This window comes from Lagopus muta, chromosome 28 (genome assembly GCF_023343835.1).
Source record: "Lagopus muta isolate bLagMut1 chromosome 28, bLagMut1 primary, whole genome shotgun sequence".
NCBI lineage: Eukaryota > Metazoa > Chordata > Aves > Galliformes > Phasianidae > Lagopus > Lagopus muta.
The window spans coordinates 2,979,633-3,000,443 of NC_064460.1; the positions used below are offsets into that span (position 1 = coordinate 2,979,633).

General features: G+C 65.9%; 3 protein-coding genes across 13 annotated transcripts; 2 read left to right on the forward strand and 1 right to left on the reverse strand.

Annotated features, from left to right (window-relative positions):
* Positions 1–1,214: 1,214 nt before the first annotated feature.
* On the reverse strand, positions 1,215–5,810 carry NAB2 (NGFI-A binding protein 2). 2 transcript variants are annotated; one of them, XM_048928547.1, is made up of 7 exons: positions 5,549–5,810; positions 3,070–3,868; positions 2,826–2,959; positions 2,306–2,357; positions 1,989–2,115; positions 1,713–1,909; positions 1,215–1,501 (listed from the first exon to the last, which is right to left on the reverse strand). In XM_048928547.1, exons 1-6 carry the CDS (start codon positions 5,734–5,736, stop codon positions 1,887–1,889), a joined length of 1,323 nt encoding a protein of 440 aa, XP_048784504.1. In that variant the 5' UTR covers positions 5,737–5,810; the 3' UTR covers positions 1,215–1,501; positions 1,713–1,886. The 2 variants fall into 2 exon arrangements, with proteins under 2 accessions (XP_048784504.1, XP_048784505.1); XM_048928548.1 differs by lacking the exon at positions 5,549–5,810 and adding an exon at positions 4,542–5,220 and having other exon boundaries at positions 1,220–1,501.
* Positions 5,811–6,190: 380 nt separating this feature from the next.
* On the forward strand, positions 6,191–11,522 carry NEMP1 (nuclear envelope integral membrane protein 1). 2 transcript variants are annotated; one of them, XM_048928698.1, is made up of 9 exons: positions 6,191–6,330; positions 6,662–6,783; positions 6,880–7,099; positions 7,349–7,421; positions 7,735–7,828; positions 7,974–8,088; positions 8,335–8,560; positions 8,812–8,988; positions 10,189–11,522. In XM_048928698.1, exons 1-9 carry the CDS (start codon positions 6,240–6,242, stop codon positions 10,376–10,378), a joined length of 1,308 nt encoding a protein of 435 aa, XP_048784655.1. In that variant the 5' UTR covers positions 6,191–6,239; the 3' UTR covers positions 10,379–11,522. The 2 variants fall into 2 exon arrangements, with proteins under 2 accessions (XP_048784655.1, XP_048784657.1); XM_048928700.1 differs by having other exon boundaries at positions 6,193–6,330; positions 8,815–8,988; positions 10,189–11,521.
* A 22-nt stretch (positions 11,523–11,544) lies between these two features.
* On the forward strand, positions 11,545–19,138 carry MYO1A (myosin IA). Of its 9 annotated transcripts, XM_048928695.1 has the most exons (29): positions 11,545–11,962; positions 12,556–12,698; positions 12,895–13,010; positions 13,108–13,202; positions 13,276–13,380; positions 13,467–13,513; positions 13,590–13,653; positions 13,741–13,839; positions 13,931–14,034; positions 14,108–14,255; positions 14,335–14,453; positions 14,534–14,620; positions 14,706–14,771; positions 14,870–14,974; positions 15,214–15,276; positions 15,397–15,597; positions 15,753–15,979; positions 16,058–16,258; positions 16,350–16,443; positions 16,556–16,705; positions 16,810–16,878; positions 17,089–17,175; positions 17,398–17,472; positions 17,557–17,691; positions 17,781–17,887; positions 17,959–18,091; positions 18,159–18,311; positions 18,396–18,523; positions 18,751–19,138. In XM_048928695.1, exons 1-29 carry the CDS (start codon positions 11,545–11,547, stop codon positions 18,872–18,874), a joined length of 3,663 nt encoding a protein of 1,220 aa, XP_048784652.1. In that variant the 3' UTR covers positions 18,875–19,138. The 9 variants fall into 9 exon arrangements, with proteins under 9 accessions (XP_048784652.1, XP_048784654.1, XP_048784650.1 ...); XM_048928697.1 differs by lacking the exon at positions 17,089–17,175; XM_048928693.1 differs by having other exon boundaries at positions 18,396–18,865.
* The last annotated feature ends 1,673 nt before the right edge of the window (positions 19,139–20,811 follow it).

Here is a 20,811-nt window from a genome sequence, read left to right on the forward strand (position 1 = left end):
CCCCTTCACACCCTCCCCGCAACGCAATGCATACCCCAACCCCACTGCATCCTACTGGGGGCTGGGGGAGTCCCGTTGGGATGACAGCATCCGCCCGGGGCACGTGTGAGGGGTGGGGAGGGGGGGGCATCGCGCTGTGCCCCCCCACGCACTGCCCCATTGAGTTGCATGGACTTGGCACAAATTGCGCAGGGGAGGGGGGGGATCGGGGCGGGGGGACAACAGCATTTGGATACCATTCTGTTCTCCCCCCCCCACCCCCCCCACCCGTGCACACGCTGCACTTTGAAGCACAGAGCTACAGCCCCAGGTGCTGGGGGGGGTTGGGGGCAGGGGGTGCAGGCAGGGGGTTCCCATCCCCCTTGGGGGCCCATTGCCTCACACAACGACCCCCACCCACATCACCACCCCAACCCACACTGCGGGCTCAGCCTCTGCGGGGGCTTGCGGTGACTCATTCTTGAGCGGGAGGGGGGGGGCTGTGCCAGCACAGTGCTCAGCCCCAACCTCCTTGGGGGGGGGAGGGGGGGGGGCAGAAGGGCAACAGAACCCCCTTCCCCTCCCCCCATAGGGCCACGAAGCCTCACACACCCAGGGCTGGCGCTTGCTTTGGGATCTCTTAGCTGTCCCCCCCCCCCCCCCCAGCTCAGAGCAGGGTTAAGGACAGGGGGGGGGGAGATGGAGGGAAGGGGGGGGGCAGGACTATAAGCCGTAAAATAAAATTTTATTCCAAAAATAACAAAATAAATAATCTACTGTACACGTTACAAAGGAATTGTCGCTAATGCTCTAAAAAGACACCACACGGTCCTACGGGGGGAGACCCCGGGGGGGGAGGGGACGGGGGGCACAGCACCCCAGCGCCCGTCTAACACCTGCAGTGCGCTGGGGGGGGGGGGTGGGTACCAGCGTGACCCCTCCCCGTCGCATGGACCTGGAGCGGGCTGTGCATGGGGGGGGCACCGAGCGGGGATCGCTGTGGGGTTTTGTACAGTGGGGTGAGTGCATGCGGGGGGGGGGGGTGACAGCACGTGCGTGCGCTGCGGGGGCTGCGAGGCAGCACCAGTCCGAGTGTGGGCTGCTGCACGAGGCGATGAATGGCCTTGGGGGGGCGGGGGGGGGGCTCTGCACATCGAGCTTCAGTCCCTGGGGGGGGGGGGGGGGGGGGGCCGTGCTTAAAACACGGATGGAGGGGAGAATATTGCTGCTGCGGGATGGGGGGGTGCCCGCTGCGGCTGAGGTAACCGTGCGGGGGGGGTGGGACGTGGGGGGGGGGCAGTGGTGGAGCCCCCCCCCACCCGGTACCCATTGCCCCACTGCTGCTGGCCCCCCGGCTCTCCACCCGTTATTGCTTCGTTAGTCGTGGGGGGGGGGAGAGGGGGAAAGGTGAGGGGCGCGGGGCCTTCACTGCCGGCTGTTTTCCTGCTCCACCTTGATGGTGCCGCGCGGGGGGGTCTGGGGGGGCCGGGTGGCCCGCGCTCCGCCAATCCGTCCTCGAACTCTGCGGGGAGAGAGGGGTCAGAGCCCCAGTGAGTGCCGGGGGGAGGCAGTGCCAGCAGCCCCCCGCGGGCTCCATGAGGGGCTCACAAGGGACGGGGGGAGGGGGGGGAACAGGATGGGGCACACCCGGAGATCCCCTATGGCTGGGGCTCACCCGGAGGGGGGCTCACTCGGGGGGCTTCCCTGGGGCTGGGATGGGGGGGAGAGCTCACCTGGGGGTTTCCCAGGCAGGCAGGGGCTGAGCCGCCCCACGCGTTCGTGGGAGACCAATCGAGCCAAGCGCAGCCCCCTCATCCATGAGCGTCTGCTGCAGAACGTGCCGGCTCCAAAGCCCGTGCGGGGGGGAGCGCGAGGGGCGCATCGGGGGGCAGCGCCGGGCGGAGGGGTCAGCCGGGACAGAGCCCCGCCGCTGCGAAGAGAGGGAAAGGGTCACCCGAGGGGCTCGGGGAGGGAGGGCCGCCATCTGCCCCGCACTGCCCCCCACTCACCCTGCGCGTGGCCGTCCACGCTCTCTCCGGCCGCTCCCCCCGCATCCTCCTCGTTGCCGACTCGGTATGGGGGTGCGTGGAGGTCCGATCCCAGCGGGGGGGGCTCGGCGCGGCTCTGCTCCCCCACCTGCACGGAGCACACGGGTGAGCGCCGGGCCCCCCACCCCCCCCCGCACGCAGCCCCGAGCGCACCGAGCCGTCACACCTACGTGTGGGCGACCGCTGCCCACGCTCACAGCTGTGCGTGCACGCACACGCGTGGGCCCCCCCGGAGCACGCATCTCCCCTCCCCCCTCTGCATACAGCCCCGCACCCACCTCCTGTTTGAGCCGCTTGGGCGCGCTGGCCCCGCCGTCCTCGGGCTGCGCCCTGTGCGGGTGGGAGCACAAAGGGCTGCGTCAGTGCGGGGGCAGCACCGCACGGTTCCCCCCTACGCTGCGGGGCGGTGCTGTGGGGCGCAGCGGGTTCTGGCACAGATGGAATCAAAGCGGGGGGGGGGGCAGAGGGAGCAGAGCAGCGCCGGCAGAGCTTTCGGGGGGGGGGGGGGAGGGGGAAGGGAGCTCGGGACTGGGGAGGTCGGGATGGGAGAACTCAGGACGGGGGGCTCCCCCTCGACCTCAAACAGCATCCCCTATGCCGTGCCTCCCCTCCCTTCCCCCCCCCGCAAACCCGCACTCTGAGGCACCAAAACTGCCTCAGAAAGGGGAACTCGCGGCCCCCACCCCGGCCCGGAATTGCCGGTGATGGAGGTGGTGCGGCTCCCATGGGGGGAACCCCACGTGTGGGCTGCGGGGGAGGGGGGAGAAGGAGGGGATGCTGGGGGACTCCGGCGCTCACCTGGACACCTTGAGCGAGGACAGGTAGGTGCTCTCCCTCGCGACCTGTCGCGACAGCGAGAAGAGCTCAACGCGCCGCAGCAGCAGCGAATTGTCCCGCAGGCAAAACTGCGCGGCCGCCTCGTTGATGATGAGCTGCGGGCACAGAGCCGTGAGCGGCACCGGCGAGGAGCACAGCGAGCCCCCCGCCCGGCACGTCCCCCCCATCCCCATCCCCTGGGGGGCAACCCCACCCCAACCCCCACCTCGTGCAGCGTCAGCTGTTTGCCCTCCCGGCGCCGCGCATCACCGCGGCCGTAGATCGCGCTGTGCCGCCGGATCTCCTCTTCCTTCTGCCGGTCGCCGTCTTCCAGCTGGAAGATGTGCCCGACGGCTTTGGCCAACTTCTTATTGAGCTTCAGCAGAGCCCGCAGCTCCGCGTCCCCCCCGCGGGGGCAGCTCTGGAGCAGCCGCTCGACGCTCTCCGCCACCGTCCGCACCAACTCCGGCTCCAACACGTCGCCGCTCGACGGCTGCTCGGCGCCCCCCGGGGAGAAGGGGGGAGCACCCGGCTCCTCATCCCCACCGCCCTCCGATTCGGGGGTGCTCCTACCCGGCCACGGAGGCGCCCCCGACGGCGACAGCTTCTCTGGGGGTTCCGTGGGGCTGCGAGCGGGGGGCGTCCCCGCGCTTCCCCCCCCTTTCCCCGCAGCCTCGCCGGGGCTGGCGTGCCCGTTGCTGAGCGATTTGCGTCCGCTCCCGTCGGACAGTTTGAAGAGAGGGATGCTGCTGACGGGCACGGCCGGCACCGGCTGGCTGAAGAGCCCCGGGTTGGACGCCCACTCTCGCAGTGCCTTCTGCAGGCGGCGGACGTGCAGCGGTTTGGTGGCCATGCCCACCAGCGCCATGATCTCCAGGAACTCCTCCTCGCCCGCCTCGCACAGCTGCTGCACGTCGTCCCCTCCTTGCTGGATGAAGGTCTCGTAGTAGCCCAGCAGGTTGGCACGCTGCAGCACCCGGTACAGCTGCAGCTCCCCCAGCGTGCGAGGCACAGCCATGGCGCGCCTGTGGGCCAGACAGACGGCGTGACGGACGGACACCCCCACAACCCCCGGATCTGAGCTGCACCCCCCCACACCTTTCGGCCCGGGGGCACCCGGGGCTCCATTGAGCATCCAGAGCCACACGTGAACTCAGGCCGCACCCACAGCTGCCCCGACCCTAACGCAGACACGAGTGGGGCCCCACTGGGGAGAGCTGGGAACCCCCCCCGCCCCCATCTCACACCCCACGGCCCCACCCGTGCCCCCAGCCCACGGGGCACCGCTTAGGGCAGAACACACCCAGGGCTGCCCCAGTCGTTCCCAACCCCACGGGGACAGCAATGTCCCAGCAAGCCCAGCCCCCCCCCCCCCCCCCCTTTGGCCTGGAGAACGCCAGAGGGCTCTGCAGATCCCACCGGGCACTCGGGCCCACGCGTGCTCCCGGGGCCAGGCTGGACCCCATACCCACATCTTCCCTGATCCCAACACGGACACGAGTGTGGCCCCACGGCAGAGCTGTGAACCCCCCCCCACCATTCACACATCACGGACCCACCCGTGCCCCCAACCCACGTGGAGCAAAACACACACAAGGCTGCCTCGACCCTCCCCCAACCCCACGGTTACAGCGATGTCACGGCGCACCCCCCCGACCCCCCGCCGCCCCCCGCTCTGCCCCCCCCCCGCTCGCTCACCGCGGGCTGCAGCCCCGTCCGGCCGCTACGCGCGCCCCGTGGGCATGGACGGAGCGTTCCGGGGGGCTCGGGAATCCCGGGGGGCGTTCGGGGGTCCCGCGGCCGCGCCGTGCGCGTTCGCTCCGCCGCGCCGCGCCGCTCTGCGCGCCGCCCACACGGGCGGTACCGAGAAATAGCAGCGGCCCCGGCTGCGGCGCGGCGTGGGAGGCTCCGGAGGCGGATCCCGCGGCTGCCGCCCCCGCTGAGCGCGGCGTGGGAGGCGGCAGCGGGGAGGGGGGAACCGTAGGACCGCCTCATCCCCCCAACCGAACCGGGACGGGAGGGAACGGGTGCACTCAAAGAGTGCGGCGGCACCGGGGGTCCCGTCGGGCAGTGCGCGGAAACCGACGGAGAGCAGCGGGGAAGCGGGGTTGGAGCCCCGGGCGGGCGCCGCTCAGAGCAACCGGAGCCTGCGGGGAGGACGCCCGCATCTCAGAGAGCACGGCTGTTACCAGGGGTGTCGGTGCTACACCCCCCCCTGCAGCCCCATGCCGCTTTCCGGCTGTAGGACCGCCGCGGGTCCGAGCACCACCGCTCAGCCTCCCGCAGTGGGGGGAGAAAGGAGGGGAGGCTTCAGAGCGAGTAGCTCTGCGGCAGAGCGGGTTGAGTCCGGTCCGGTGGGAGCGAAAAATCCTTCAGGCCCCCCCCCCCCCCCCCAGCACCCCGCGGGCATCGCCCCAACCCCTCCAGCTCTCCCGCCAAGCTTCAGCCCGGCTCTATTTATACCGCGCCGGCGCCACCGCCCCCGCGCCCTCTGCCCCGCGGGGGGGGGGGCCACGACAGCCCAGCGCCGCGTTCCGGGGCCGTCGGGGGGCAGTGAGGATCCCGCCCCGCTCCATCCCCGTAGCGCAGCTCCGTTCCGCACCCCCCCCAGCCCACAGACCCTCCACGGCCGAGCTGTCCCAACTCCCCCCCCCCCGCCCCCCTCCCCGGTCCGGCCGTTCCCAGGCTGCCCCCGGCTGACGCACATCCTCCACCCACGGCCCCGCCGCTTCCCGGCTCCGCCGCCCACGACTCGGGGGGGGGGGCCCCCGAGCCCGATCCGCCCACGTAGCCGAGCGCCGGAGGGAAGGGGGAGGCTGCGGAGCACGGCCGGTGCTGCCCCCCGCCCCTCCTGAGCCGCCCCCTCCCCACGTTGGGGATCCCAGGTGGGCATCACGCAGCCGAGAGGAACCCGGTGCGGAGACCGCTGCTCTGTGCCCCGCAGAGACCCCCCCCCACGCAAACAACGAGGTGCCGCCTCCTGATAGGCGGAGCCCTTGTCAATCAAGCCGGCTTGGAGGAGAGGGGCGGGAGAGTCGAGGCTGATCGCTGATTGGTTGAGGTGGATGCCCGTCAAACTTGTTGCTAAGGTGGGGCTCGCGGTTGCTATGGTGTGGGCCGGCTTCGAGATTGAGCGGACCTCGTGGCGGTCACCTTGGTAACTGAGGGCGGGACCAAATCCTGGTCCTGTCTAGGCTATGCTGACAGGCTGAATGCTCTGTCAGTCAACACTGCAGGCGCCGAGGACCTCGCGAAGCCGCCTTCCTATTGGTCCCTTTAGCCGTCACCGATTGATGACGTCAGACGGGCTTCGCGCTCTCATTGGATGCTGCCTTGTACTTCGTCGCAGTCGCGGGTGTGGGCGGGGCGGCGGAAGCGGAAGTTGGTGGGGACGCCATGGCGGGAGGGATGAAAGCGGTCCCGGGGCGACAGGGGATCCTGGGCGCGCTGCTGCTGCTCCTTCTGCTGCCTCCGCTACGCGGTGCGGGTGTGTGATGTGATTTTATACGGGGCTTTCACGGGCGGGGAGCAACGTGGTCGCGGGGCGCTGGATGGCTTCGTAGGTCCGGCCACGCGTAGCGCTCCGGGCCTGAGGGACCTCGAGTGGGGCTGGGGGGGCTCACGTTGGGCTGGGGGGCTCCGGGAGAGGCGGGAGCGGCCGTGGGGTGACCTAGCGCGTCCTGGCTGAGGACTCGTTCTGTTCCACCGCGTGCGCACGGTGGGGTCCCTCGGGAGGAGGGCACCGCGCAGCAGAGCGGGTGGCAGTGGAATCTCGCGTTGCGTTTCTGAGTTTTCCTCCTCAACTCCGCACTGTGAAGGCATTGGGGAGAAGGTGTTGGCGCTGCAGGAGAGCTCTGAGCGTTGCTGCACCACCTCGCACCACTTCTGCTACACCAATGTGCGCAGCCCCTGCTGGCAGGACATCTGGACCAGGATGCAGGTGAGAGGGGGTGGGATCCTCTCCCCCTCAACCCCCCCGGCCACAGGGCTGAGCCCACCTTGAGGATGCCCATGTCTGCTTTCTCCCCCGATGCAGATCCGGGTGAACAGCAACCACGTGATCCGTGTCACCCAGGTGGGCAGCGAGGAGGAGCTGAGGGAGTTGGAGGAATCCAAGGTGTGGAATTTTCTCTCCTCCTTGCTGAAGGAGAAGCTGAACAGCACCAACATCGATGTGGATCTCTACAGCAACAAAACCTGCCTGAAGGTTGAGCTGCTGGAGGCTGACACCAAATACTGCATCGTGCTGTCCCGCTGTACGTCTGGTCTGTGGGCAGTGGGTCCTCCCATAAGGGGCTGCAAGCTTGTGCTGCTGCATACAGTAAAGAAAAATGGGCTTGCAGAGGAGGAATACTTGGATACAGAATGGGAGGGACACAGGGCACTTGTCAGAGCTTTGCCTCAGGCGCTGCCTCTCCTTGCTTGCTGTCAGTGCGTCAGAGTGGAGCTTGCACTCAGCGCACCCTGCTGGGATTTTTCCTAAGCCGGGCTTGTTCTTCTTCCAGGGTTTGACCCTAAACTGTTCCTGGTTTTCTTCCTGGGCCTGTTGTTGTTCTTCTGTGGGGACATGCTGAGCAGGTGAGTTGCCTCCTGTCCCCCGTGAGCTGGATTTGCAGAGTGGCTCCTTTGTGTGCGTGCTGCGGGAAGGCAGAGTATTTCTGTCTGCTTCTCTGAGCCTGCAGGGCTTGCCAGGCCTCGCTTCATGAGCTCTATGGGCCTCTGTGCAATTTCCCTGTGAAATTTTGGGAATGTGAGGTGCCTTTCTGTTGGCACCAGGCGCTGGGATGCTCAGCCTGCATGCTCGCAGGGTTTACTGCCAGCAGAAATGTTTGTACGCAGACATAATCTCACAAGCTGTGGAACACCTTGTGTGCGTGTGTGATCTCTGCAGGAGCCAGCTCTTCTTCTACTCAGCTGGGATAAGCATTGGCTTGCTGGCCTCGCTGCTCATCCTCATCTACGTGATGTCCAAGGCCATGCCCAGGGTGAGCAAACTGTGTGCTTTTGTGGCCTTGTTCTGTTTCGTCGTGGATCTGGTCTCGCGCAGAGCAGGATGCGGCAGTTGAAGGGATGCAGCCGTCAGTTTCTTCTGCCAACGGCCTCTCTTGATTCTCGCGTTTCCTCTCCTAGAAAAGTCCTGTTTACTTCCTGCTGCTCGGAGGCTGGTCCTTTTCCCTGTACCTGCTTCAGCTGGTCTTCAAGAACCTGCGGGAGATATGCAGGTCCTACTGGCAGTACCTGCTGGGTAGGTGTGGGCTCTCAGACCCGCCAGCTCACCACACCACGCGGCTCTTTCTGGAGCTTCAGCACGCTGGTGGGAAATGTTGGTGTTTCCTGTGGCCTCCTTGCAGCCGATGCTGTTTCTGAGCTGCCGAGAGGAGCAAACTGCAGCACCGGGTTTGGCTGCAGCCCCGGCAGGCGCTGCTCAGCGTCTCCAGGTTGAGGCAGCGCCAAGGGAGCCCCTGCGCCTGACTCCTCTGCTCTCCTGCAGGCTACCTGCTGCTCATGGGCTTCGTGAGCTTCGGAGTGTGCTACAGGTACGGCCCGCTGGAGAACGAGCGCAGCATCACCCTGCTGTCCTGGGCCCTGCAGCTCCTGGGCCTGGCGCTGATGTATCTGGGCATCCAGATCCGCCCCGTCGCCGTGGCCTTTGTGCTCATTGCTGTCTGCACCAAGAATGTGGATTTCCCCCTGCAGTGGATCTACGGTGTCTACAAGTGAGTGAGCGCTGCTGACTCTCGGTTCCCCGGTCCAGGTGAGCTGCACAGACCCTGCACTGCAGAACCAGGGTGTTTCTCTGGGGTGGGAGCACAGGGGCGGTTGTGCCCCTCCTCCCCAGCTTGGTGTGACGCAGCATCGCGCTGCTCACCGCTGGGGCCTCTCAGGAGCAAGATGCAGAGCCCAGAGGGATGCGCTGTGCGCTGCTCCTGGGACCCAGCCTGGCCAATAACCGGTGCTGTTCTGCTAGTAGGAGGGCACAGAGCGCCTGGCTGGGGCCCAGCCCCCCTCGCCTGCTGACCGAAGAGGAATATCGCATTCAGGGGGAGGTGGAGACACGGAAGGCCCTCGAGGAGCTTCGAAACTACTGCAGAAGCCCGGATTTCTCTGCCTGGACTGCAGTGTCCCGCATCCAGTCTCCCAAAAGGTAACGTCCCCTGGCAGCCAGGTGGCCAACCTCACCTGGAAGCTCACAGTTGCTCCGTGCTGCCACCTGTGGCTTCAGAGAAAGGGAGCCCGAGGCACTGGAGATCCCTACATCATGGAAGCAGGGCGTGCAGCAAAGCAAGGACAGATAATGCTGTTACCATAAAAAGTCATAATTGCTGATGATACAAAGTTGGAAGGATTGGCTGACAGCCTGAAGGTTGTGCTGCCATTCAGCAAGACCTGGACAGGCTGGAGAGCTGGGCAAAAAAAAAACCGGATGAGGTTTAACAAAAGCAAGTGTAGAGTCTTGCATCTGGGGAGGAATAATTGCATGCACCAGTACGGGTTGGGGGATGAGCTGCTGGAGGGGAGCTCTGCGGAGAGGGACCTGGGTATCCTGGTGGATGACAGGTCGGCCATGAGCCAGCAGTGTGCCCTTGTGGCCAAAAGGCCAATGGCATCCTGGGGTGCATTGCACAGAGCATGGCCAGCAGGTCAAGGGAGGCGATCCTCCCCCTCTGCTCTGCCCTGCTGAGGCCTCATCTGCAGCACTGCATCCAGTTCTGGGCTCCCCAGCACAAAACAGACAGGGATCTCTTGGAAAGGGTCCAGCGGAGGGCCACAAAGATGGTGAGGGGCCTGGAGCATCTCTGCTATGGAGAAAGGCTGAGTGAACTGGGTCTGTTCAGCCTTGAGAAAAGAAGGCTGAGAGGGGAGCTGATCCAGGTCTATAAATATCTAAGGTGTGGGGGGCTGAATGGCGAGGACGGACTCTTTTCAGTGTTGAGTGGAGACAGGACAAGGGGAAACGGCCGGAAACTGCAGCATAGGAAGTTCTGCACCGATGTGCGAAGGAACGGCTGTACAGTGAGGTGACGGAGCACTGGAACAGGCTGCCCAGGGAGGTGGGGGAGTCTCCTTCTCTGGAGATGTCCAAGACCTGCCTGGATGCCGACCTGTGCGACCTGCTGTAGGGAACTGCTTTGGCAGGGGGTTGGACTCGATGAGCTCTGGAGGTCCCTTCCAACCCCTACAATTCTGTGATTCTGTGATAACTGCAGCCCTGGCCCAGCCTCCTCTGTGCTGGATGCAGCTCTGCCCACAGCTGAGCGTGCACCATGAGCACTCAAAGCCGTTCCCTCGTGCCAGGGCACTCAGATGCAAGCACACAGTGAGTTTCTTTGCTGCTTCTTCCCAGGTTTGCTGAGTTTGTGGGCGGTGCCTCCCACCTCACTGCCAGCGAGGTGTCCTTCCATGAGCAGGAGTTCGGCCTGGGCGGGGTGTTCCTCGAGGAGCAGCTCTTTGAGGAGGACGAGGAGGAAGATTTTCTCCATGGAGAGACAGCATGGGCTGCTTGTGGTCCCACAGCCCACCTGGCTGCTGATTGAGGTCAGCTGCCCCACAACCCCAAGGGAGAGCAGCAAAACCGCTGTGGCTCCTCACTTCCCTGACACCTGCAGTGCCCATAACCCTCAGCTCAGGGCTGAGCTGGTGTCGCTGTGCCCAGCAGCTCCGATTCCATCCCAAGCTGGGCTGCTGCGAGCCTGGCTGTGCTGCGGAGCTGCTAGGAGGATGAAGGGTAACTTTTCCCAGGGTAACTCCTACCCAGCTGAGGCACAAAAGCTTTTATCAGTGCAGCTCTTGTTGGCAGAAGGGTGCAGGGAGCTGACGGTGGGGACATTGAGGTCTGTGCTGCTGGTGGGGCACGCTGGTCCTGACTGGAGGTGGACTGGAGCCATCCTGGTTCTTGGTGCATCTGCTTGTGGTGCGCATGCTGAGCCCGGTGCCCAGTGCTGCTGCCACAGGGGGCAGAAGGAGCCCCTCTGCTCTGCTCTGCACTGCTCTGCTCTGGGTGCCCACACCCTCTCTGCCAAGGGCATCTCTGCCTTTCAGGGTGTGGATGGAGCAAAAGGTCTGTCTCGCGTGCGTGTCCCCACGGGCATGGCACGTTCCTAAGGGGAACTTTGGACCTCTCCTGACAGTACCTGCGTGCTCAGCACCTGCTTGCTGCCAGGCTGCTCCTCCTCGTGCTGCTGCTCACCAAAGGTGCCACAGGGCTCCAGCTGTGACTCTGCCCAGTTCTAATACCAAAAACCCCGTGCTTCCGGGGCAGAGATGCAGCTCTGAGGGCTCCTCTGGCTCATTGCAGAGCTCAAGGAACACTTGTGATACGGGTCCTGCTCCCAGTGTGGGGGAGCTGCTGCTGCTCTCTGCTTTCAGCCCTCTGGCCTCGGTGGCCGTTCCCACAGTGCAGGGTGGGAGCTTTGCTGCTGGCAGTCGGGGCAGTCAAACTTTGACAAAGCGCAAGCGTAGAGGAGATGCCCCCATCTATGCAAGGCTTGGCAGTAAACCTGCCCTCCTGCTGCTGCCTGAACGCCCCTCACTTGTGCTGCTGCCCCTGGCTTTGCTGTCCGTTTGTTTCTGGCCCAGGTTTTCTTCCCTGCCCCCCTGCTTTGGTACAAGCAACCCTTATAGCTACATCTCCTCCCCCCGTGTTCGTTTCATGTGGCTAACGCAGACTGATGATTGTATTTTTTAATAAAGGTGTATTTTCATGACTGTGTTTCTCATGCGCCCATTCGTTCTGCTCCCCTCTGCCCACTGCAGGGCCCTTTGCGGGCAGCCCAGGCTCAGGCGTCTTCCCGGGAGTGGCCCGGCTGCTGCCGGCTCTGTACCTTGCCCCGGTTTCCCGGAGCCCCGGGAGGAAGCTCCTTTTGTTTGCTCGGCCACAATCGCGTTTCTCTGCTTGTTCCTGCTGCGGGGAGGCGGCGGCGCTGCGGGACCCCGCGCGGGTCTGGGAGCGTCGGCTCGGGGCGGCTGCCGCTGCTGCGTGCCTCAGTTTCCCTGCCCCGAGGGAGGGCCCTGGGCCCCCGCCCCTTCGTGGGCCGGACGGGGCCGACCCCAGTGCGGGTCCTGTCCGGGAGGCAGCCCCGGTTCGGCCACTCCCGCAACCGGCGTCCCGCAAGCCGCAGGTGAGAGCCGACCCATCGCTCCCGGCCGGAGGCACCGCGCCCCGGGGGGGGGGGGGGGGGGCCGGGAGGCGGCACAACGGGACCCCGAGCCCCGGCCCTGCGGGAAGTCTCGGCGCTGCCCCGGTGCTGCGGGGGGCTCTGGCTCCAACCCCCCGTTCAACGTCGGGGCTCTCTGTGCCGCTCCCGGCTCGGAGGACGCCGCAGCCCCTGCGGGGTCCCGGTCGGCCCCGTTCTGCTCGACGGCTGCTGCAACCGCCCCCCCCAGCCTCTTCGCCACCCCCCTCCCGTGAACTTTCCCCGACCCTGACGGCAGGGCTGGGTTTACAGGTGAAGCGGGTCTGAAGGTCGCGGGGAGCGCACCAGGTGAGGGCGGGGGTTGGGCGGAGCCGCGACCCCTTAGGTGTCCCCCCCAGCCCCGAGCTCAGCTCCCCCCGGCCCGGAAGGAGGGAGGAAGCGGAGGCTGAATTAATCCCAGCCCCAAGAATAGGGCCCAGGTGTCCCCGCTTCCTGCCGGCTCTGCGCTTCTCCCGGAGCTGCCCTGAAGCCTCGAAGAGGAGCGGGGTACCCAGGGCAACCCCACCGCTCTGCCCCAGGCACCGCGCAGCCCCCAGCCATGGAAGCCACCGCCTCTCTGCTGGACGCTGCGGCCGTCGGGGATCTGGTGATGCTGGACCCGCTCAGCGAGGAAGCCCTGCTCCGCACCCTGCAAGAGCGCTTCAGCCGCGAGGAGATCTACGTGGGCACCGGGATGCGGGGATGGGGAGGGGAGTGGGGACTGGGGGGGGCAAGGGGGGGAGTGTGGGGTCTGGGATGGGGCTGAGGGGTGGATATGGGGTCTGGGATGGGGATCGGGGATGGATATGGGGTCTGGGATGGGCTGGGAGCAGACTGCTGTGTCCTGGCCCCGCACTCACGCTGCCGCTCACCTGCAGACGTACATTGGGGAGGTGGTGATCTCAGTGAACCCCTACAAACCATTGCCCATCTACACCCCCGAGAAGGTGGAGGAGTACCACGACTGCAACTTCTTTGCCGTGAAACCCCACATGTGAGCACGGAGATACTGTTAACCCTCTGTCCTGCCAAGGCTCCTGAGTCCCCCCCTAGGGCCCCCAAGCCCCTTGCCGAGTCCCACTTACCCACAGCTACGCCATTGCTGATGATGCGTATTGCTCGCTGCGGGACCGGGATCAGGACCAATGCATCCTCATCACTGGTGAAAGTGGAGCTGGCAAGACAGGTAGGGTGGGCTGGGAGCTGCAGGGCTGCAGGATGGGGGGTCCCAGGTCCCAAGGCTGACACCCCCATTGCAGAGGCCAGCAAGCTGGTGATGTCCTATGTGGCGGCCGTGAGCAGCAAAGGGGAGGAGGTGGACAAAGTGAAGGAGCAGCTGCTGCAGTCCAACCCTGTGCTGGAGGGTGAGTGCCCCACACACCCCAGGACTCATCACCCCCCCAAAACTGCACCACCTGGTGCTGCATAACCCCATCGTCCTCCTCCATAGCCTTTGGGAATGCCAAAACCATCCGCAACGACAATTCCTCCCGATTTGTGAGTGAGCAGGGAGGGGGCGTGGGGAGGGGTCCCCCTGGGGCCCACTCACCCTGACCCCATCCCCGTCCTTCAGGGCAAATACATGGATGTGGAGTTCGACTTCAAGGGAGATCCTCTGGGAGGGGTCATCAGTAACTGTCAGTGCTGCTCCCCTCCTCCCCCCGGGGTCTCAGCCCCCCCTGCGCTGCAGTGACACTCATTCCCCCCCCTGCAAACCCTGACAGATCTGCTGGAGAAATCCCGCATCGTCCACCACGTGAAGGGCGAGAGGAATTTCCACATCTTCTACCAGCTGCTGGCGGGGGGCTCAGCACAGCTGCTCCGTACGTCCCAACATGGAGCTGGGGGGGCTGGGGAGGAGATGCCTGGTGTTGGGGACTATGGCTGAGATTCCCCCCCTCACCCCCACCCCAGAGAAGCTGAAGCTGCGCCCGGACTGCAGCCACTACGGTTACCTGAACCGTGAGAAGTCAGTGCTGCCCGGCATGGATGATGCCGCCAACTTCCGTGCCATGCAGGTACGGGGGCACGACCCCCCCCCCACTCCCCAGGCACCCCATGGCTGCCCCCATCCCTTCCCTTCCCCCCCAGGATGCCATGGCGATCATTGGCTTCACACCCGCCGAGGTGACGGCGCTGCTGGAGGTGACGGCCGTGGTGCTCAAACTGGGCAACGTGGAGCTGAGCAGCTGCTTCCAGGCCAGCGGGATGGAGGCGTCCAGCATTGCTGAGCCACAGGGTACGGTGGGGCGGGGGGGATCGGATGGCCCCCCCCCGATCCCCGCACAGCAGCCCCAGCAGCGCTTTGTCCCGCACAGAGCTGCAGGAGATCAGCCAGCTGGTCGGGCTGGACCCCAGCACTCTGGAGCAGGCGCTGTGCTCACGCACTGTGAAGGTGCGGGATGAGAGCGTGCTGACTGCGCTCAGCGTCTCCCAGGTGAGCAGGGTGCCCCCCCTCCCCCCTCCCCTTGGGCTCGCACCCCGGGACCCCCGTGAGCCCCCCTCCCCTCTCCCCAGGGCTACTACTGCCGTGATGCGTTGGCCAAGAACATCTACAGCCGTCTGTTCGACTGGCTGGTGGACCGCATCAACACCAGCATCAGGGTGAGCCCCCCGGTCACCCCACAGCCCTGTGCTGCCCCCCCCCACCCCCCCAACAGGGAGGAGGCTCAGTCTCTCTGTGCCCCAGGTGAAGCCAGGTGAGCAGAGGAAGGTGATGGGAGTCCTGGATATCTACGGCTTCGAGATCTTCCAGGTGAGGGCAGCAGGAGGGCTGTGGGGTGGGGGTCTGCAGGAGGGATGTGGGGTGGGGTCTCCAGCACAGATCTGCCATTCGGGTCGCTTATCTCATAGGACAACGGCTTCGAGCAGTTCATCATCAACTACTGCAATGAGAAGCTGCAGCAGATCTTCATCCTGATGACGCTGAAGGAGGAGCAGGAGGAATACGTCCGGGAGGTAACACCGACCCCAAAGGGATGCGGCTCCGGGGAGCCTCAGTGGGATGGGGAAGCGCTTCAGACGGCCCCACAGCACGTCCCTTCCTCACCGCCCCCAACCGGGAATGCAACTCAATGGCAGGAAGGCGGGGAGGGATTCGGGATCCCGTCTCGGCGGCCGGACGTCCGCTTCCTGCCCCGCACCGACAGGGGGTGCCCATGGGGCAGGGTTTGTGCTTGACATCCCTCTGCTCCCAGGGCATCCAGTGGACCCCAGTGGAGTTTTTCGACAACAGCATCATCTGCGACCTCATTGAGAACGTGAGTTCCTGCCAGGGCTCTCAGGTCCTGAGGTGGCTCGGGGGGCCGATGCTCTGCGCTCGGGCATTTTGGGGCAGCTTTGGGGGGGGCTGGGGGTGACGCTGTCCCCCCGCGGAACAGAGCAAGGTGGGGATCCTGGCCATGCTGGACGAGGAGTGCCTGCGGCCCGGCACCGTGAACGAGGACACCTTCATCACCAAGCTGAACCAGATCTTCGCCTCCCACAAACACTACGAGAGCAAAGAGACTCTGAACGCCAAACACGTCACTGACATCAGCCTGCCGCTGCGCTGCTTCCGCATCCACCACTATGCTGGGAAGGTGCAGGGCTCCCTCAGCCCCTGGGGAAAAGCAGGGCACCCATCCTCACCCCATCCTTTCCGTGGGGCTGGGGCACACGCTGGCCCTGCTCCCACTCCCCTGACCCGGTCCTCATCCCAGCCTTTCTGTGGCTCTGGCCCTGCTCCCATCCCCAGGTGACCTACAACGTGACAGGCTTCATCGAGAAGAACAACGACCTGCTGTTCCGTGACCTGTCCCAGGCCATGTGGGCCGCCCAGCACACACTGCTGCGCTCCCTCTTCCCCGAGGGCGACCCCCAGAGACCCTCCCTCAAACTGCCCCCCACCACCGGCTCCCAGTTCAAGGCATCCGTGGCGACGCTGATGAAGAACCTCTACACCAAGAACCCCAACTACATCAGGTAGCGCCAGGCAGGACCACGCGTGTGGGTGCACAGTGGGACCCCCCGTGCCCACCGCTGCCCCCCACCCCTCCCCAGGTGCATCAAGCCCAACGACACCAAGACGGCAATGCTCTTCACTCCCGATCTGGTGCTGGCCCAGGTGCGCTACCTGGGGCTGATGGAGAACGTGCGGGTACGGCGTGCAGGCTACGCCTTCCGCCAGCTCTACCAGCCCTTCCTGAAGCGCTACAAGATGCTGAGCAGCAGGACCTGGCCCCACTGGATGGGCAATGACAGGTCAGGGGGGGAAAGGAGGGCCTGGGCGGTTGCACATCCCGCAGCCCCACTGCTGTGGGGTGCAGGGTCCGAGCATCCCTGCGTGCTGCAGGGAGGGCACTGAGGTGCTGCTGGCGGAGCTGCAGTTCCCCCCCGAGGAGCTGGCATACGGCCACACCAAAATCTTCATCCGCTCACCGCAAACTGTGAGTGTGGGCTTGGGGGTTCTGGCTGGTGGGGGGGGGGGGGCATGGGGTGAGTCCTGCTCTGAGCCCCCCCAGTCCCTCTCTGAGCCTCCCAGCTCTGCTCCACCTGCAGCTCTTCGACCTGGAGAAGCGGCGCCAGCAGCGCGTGGCCGAGTTGGCCACCCTCATCCAAGCGACGTTCCGCGGTTGGCGCTGCAGGAAGCAGTACCAGCAGATGCGCAAGAGCCAAATCCTCATCTCCGCATGGTTCCGCGGCCACGCGGTGAGGAGGGGGGTCCTGGCTGTGCTGCACCCTTCCCCATTCACCCCCTGGCCCGGGGGTGTGGGGGGTCCAAGGGTGTGACTCCCCCCCTGCTCCCCCTGCAGCAAAGGAACCGGTACAAGCAGATGAAGCGCTCGGTGCTGCTGCTGCAGGCGTACGCGCGGGGCTGGAAGGTGAGCGCTGTGCGCCACGCAGGCGTTCGGGGCCACGCTCCGGGGCAGCGATGCAGTGCCGGGGGGCGTCCTGCTCCCCCCAGGACCGTCTCACCCCATCTCCCTCCATCTCTCCTGCCTTTCTCCCTTTCTCTCCCTCTCGCTCGCTATGCGTGTTGGTGTTTCCCCCTCCTCCTTTGGGCTCTTTGGGTTCTGGCTGTCCCTCTGCAGTCCCGCCGGCTCCTTCGGGAGCTGAAGGTTCAGCGCCGCCGCCATTTGGCCGCCAGCACCATTTCTGCTTACTGGAAAGGGTATCAGGTAATGGGGTGAGCCCCACTGCGGGGCCGTGCACCCCTGACCTCCTCTGTTCTGCTGTCCTGCTGCGTCCGGGGCTGTCTGTCTGTCCGCCCTGGCTCTGCCCACCCTGTCAGGGCAGGGCTGTATGGGGAGGGGGGTGGGAGACACATCCAATGGGGAATATGGAGGGCGGGGGTCCCACCCCACGGGGTCCCACATCCCGCTGACTCCCGCTGTCCCCAGACCCGCAGGATGTACCGCCGCTATTTCCGCTCCAACGCCCGCATGCGTCTGTCCAACTTCATCTACCGGCGGATGGTGAGCAGCGATGGGATCAGCGCCTCCCCGCCTCCCCGGGGCTGTGCCCAGGGACCCGGCCCACCCTTTGTGCCCCCCGCCCAGGTGCAGAAATACCTCATAGGGCTGCGGAATAACCTCCCCCCGATGGCGGTGCTGGACCGGACCTGGCCTCCCGCGCCCTATAAATTCCTGTCCGACGCCAACCAGGAGCTGAAGGGCATCTTTTACCTCTGGAAGGTAGGGGGGGGGATCTACGGGTCCCCACAGCAGCGGGGGTTTGGCGGCACTGCATCACCTGGCCCCCCCGCGCTGCCCCATCTCTGCAGTGTAAGAAGTACCGGGAGCAGCTCTCCCCGCAGCAGCGCGCCGTGCTGCAGGCCAAGCTGTGCGCCAGCGAGCTGTTCAAGGACAAGAAGGCGCTGTATGCACACAGGTGCGCTCACACGCGGTGGCCGGGGGGGAAGCCTGGGGTTCTCGGCTGATCCCCCCCCCTTCAATCCACAGCCTGCAGCAGCCCTTCCGTGGTGAGTACCTGGGCCTGACGCAGAACCGCAAGTACCAAAAGCTGCAGGCAGTGGCCAAGGATAAGCTGGTGATGGCCGAGGCGGTGCAGAAGGTGAACAGAGCCAACGGGAAGGTGAGCCCCGTCCCGTGGGGGGTGTGGGGGAGGCGCAGGGCTGCTCTCACTGCCCCCCAACCCACAGAAGGTGCCGCGGCTGCTGCTGCTCACCACTGAGCACCTGGTGCTGGCCGACCCCAAAGCAGCACAGCCCAAACTGGTGCTCAGCCTCAGCGACATCCGCGGAGCCTCCGTCAGCCGCTTCTCCGACGGGCTGCTGGCGCTGCACCTCAAGGAGGTTCGGTGCCACACGGAGGGGGTGTGGGAGGGCAGCGGGGGCTGGGCGGCGCTGACCCCTCCAAAACACCGCCCCGCCCTACAGACGTCCGCTGCTGGCGGCAAAGGTGACCTCCTGCTGGTGAGCCCCCACCTCATCGAGCTCGTCACCCGCCTGCATCAGACCCTGATGGACGCCACCGCGCAGGCGCTGCCGCTGAGCATCGTCGACCAGTATGCGGGGCCGAGGGCGTGGCCTACGTGGGCGTTTCCGGAAGGGGCGTGGGCGGGAGGGGGCGTGGCCACAGCTCAGGGTGTGTCGGGAAGAGCGGGGTGGAATCGGGCTGCTCATTGGGCAGGATGAGGTGCGGCAGGGGGCGGGGCCGGATTGGAAGCAGCTCGTTGGGCAGCGGGAGGGGCGTGGCCAGGCGAGCCCCCAGCCCACCGCCCATCTCCCCCAGGTTCTCCACGCGGTTCCCGAAGGGCGACGTGGCCGTCACCGTGGTGGAGTCGGCCAAAGGCAGCAGCGACGTCCCGGTCTGCAAGAAGCGCGGCAGCCACAAGATGGAGATCCTGGTTCACTGAGCGGGAGGGGGGGGGGGCCGGGGGTCCACCGCACCCCCTGCACCGCACGGGAACTGCTGCCGTCCCGTGAAATGTGTTCCGGTGTCCCATTAAACTGCTGCCGTCCCATTACACATGTTCCGGTGTCCGTACGTGGGGGCTGTCATGTGGAGGTGCCCCCCTTCCCTGCTGCATGTCAGGATTGGGAGTAGGATGCGGCACAGAGCGCAGCACAGCACAGAGCCCCCCGAGCCCCCCCAGGCTCTTTCCCTGTCGCCTGATTGCAGCGAGCGCTCGGCTCTGCTGTGATTGGAAAGGCCCCAAATTGCGGCCACTTTTCCCATTAAGTGAGAAAGCGGCGCCTGCATCCAAGTCGCAATTTCTGGGTGGGTGGCACTGCAGTCCCCCATTCCCTGCCCCCATCTCCACCCCCACTGCAGGACCCCCCCTCTGCAGACCCCAGCTCTGTGCAGATCCCCACGCCACCCAAAGGGACCCCCACTGCCACTGCTGCAGCACCGGTCCTGGGAGCCCCCACGCAGCCCCCATCCCCTCCCACCTCCTTTTCTCTCCTGCTCACGTCAGGCTCTGGGAGTGGGATTTTGGCTCTAGGACTGGGATTTTTCCCTCCCCGCACGTCACCCGTGTTCTCTGGCAGAGCTGACAGCTCCTGGTCGCGTCAGCAGCTCCCAGGTGGGGCCGTGTCGTGCACGGGCACCATGTGCGGGCAGCGTGCACGTGGGGGGGGCACGTGCGTGTGCAGGGACACCTCGGGCTCCCCCCCCTCCCCGAGCCCCCCCGGGGCTGCATCCCCTCCCAGCACGGGGACCCGTCACCCATACATGGAGAGGGGCAGCGCCGTAAACAAGCCCGGGGCACTGCTGTGCTTCGTGCCTGCCTCGCACCCGGCACCACACAAGTAGGTGTTATTAATTAATTAGGCCAGCTCTGGCCAGGCTCCGATTTAATTAACATCCCCGGCTTTGCAGATGCTGCCCTGCCCCGGCGGCGCTGCCACGTGAGCAGCTGTGTTCCTGCTGCCGTCCTGTGGGGTCTGCAACTCATCCCGGTGCAGCGCTGGGGCTGGGCTCCCCCCACCCACGGACCCTCAGTCTGTGCAGCTGTGGGGCAGGGATGGGTGTGCTCAGAGGGGGCTGAGCTCCACTCCGGGCCTGGGGTCACATACAGGGGGCCGGAGGGGACATGGCCACAGATGGGGCCACACCTGGGAGCGCTCCTGTGGGCTGCACAGGACTGGGACGGGGCAGGAGGCACGGGGTCTACGAGGTCTGATGTGTGCATCCCATTCAGGCGTGCATCCCGTACATGCACACGAGCTCAGCTGGTTCCCACAGCACTGTGAACCCCCCCACAGCCCTCCTGCACAGCAGACGTGACCACCGGTGTGGCACAGCCGAGACGCAGGCAGCTCATGCTGCACACACACACCACGAGGCCGTGGCACCACCGGGCGTGCATCCCCCCCTGCATGGGGTGCAGCGGTGTCCGCGTGCCACCCCAACCCCTGCATGCCTGCGTGGGCCGCGTGCTGCGGTGCCTGGCGGTGTCACGGCGCCCGCGTGGGCGTGAAGTTGTGGGGTGGGGGTGCCACCCCCCGCGGCCCCCATTGGCGGCTCTCATTTCGCCCACCCACGCCGTGCCACGGGCAGAGCCCCTTATTTAACTCCGCAGTGGCGGTGGGGCTTCATCTCCATCGGGCTGAGAGCCATCGGTGCAGCCACCAGCGAGGTCACAGCCGGCACTGAGCAGCCTGCACTGCATCCCTGCACCCCTCACCGCATCCCTGCACCAGGTACCTCGAGGCCTCTGGAGCGACCACCGCCTTTGCTCCTCACCCTACGCAGCCTGGGGGGGCTCAGGGAAGGGGGCAGAGAGGACTGAAGGCACCGCTGGGACATGGGGAGGGCTGGGGGCTCTGGGCGCGGGGCTGGCCATCA

Coding starts and splice junctions, on each gene's coding strand:
- MYO1A (XM_048928689.1), top strand. CDS start 11,545: ATGACTGTGTTTCTCATGCGCCCATTCGTTCTGCTCCCCTCTGCCCAC. Junction 14,772..14,869: donor ACGGCTTCGAGATCTTCCAG/GTGAGGGCAGCA, acceptor CTTATCTCATAG/GACAACGGCTTCGAGCAGTT. Junction 16,259..16,349: donor CACTGGATGGGCAATGACAG/GTCAGGGGGGGA, acceptor TGCGTGCTGCAG/GGAGGGCACTGAGGTGCTGC.
- NAB2 (XM_048928547.1), bottom strand. CDS start 5,736: ATGCCCACCTGGGATCCCCAACGTGGGGAGGGGGCGGCTCAGGAGGGG. Junction 3,869..5,548: donor CGGGGCCGTGGGTGGAGGAT/GTGCGTCAGCCG, acceptor TCTGGCCCACAG/GCGCGCCATGGCTGTGCCTC. Junction 1,910..1,988: donor CGTGGACGGCCACGCGCAGG/GTGAGTGGGGGG, acceptor CTCTCTTCGCAG/CGGCGGGGCTCTGTCCCGGC.
- NEMP1 (XM_048928698.1), top strand. CDS start 6,240: ATGGCGGGAGGGATGAAAGCGGTCCCGGGGCGACAGGGGATCCTGGGC. Junction 7,100..7,348: donor CTGCATCGTGCTGTCCCGCT/GTACGTCTGGTC, acceptor TTCTTCTTCCAG/GGTTTGACCCTAAACTGTTC. Junction 7,829..7,973: donor TGTCCAAGGCCATGCCCAGG/GTGAGCAAACTG, acceptor TTCCTCTCCTAG/AAAAGTCCTGTTTACTTCCT.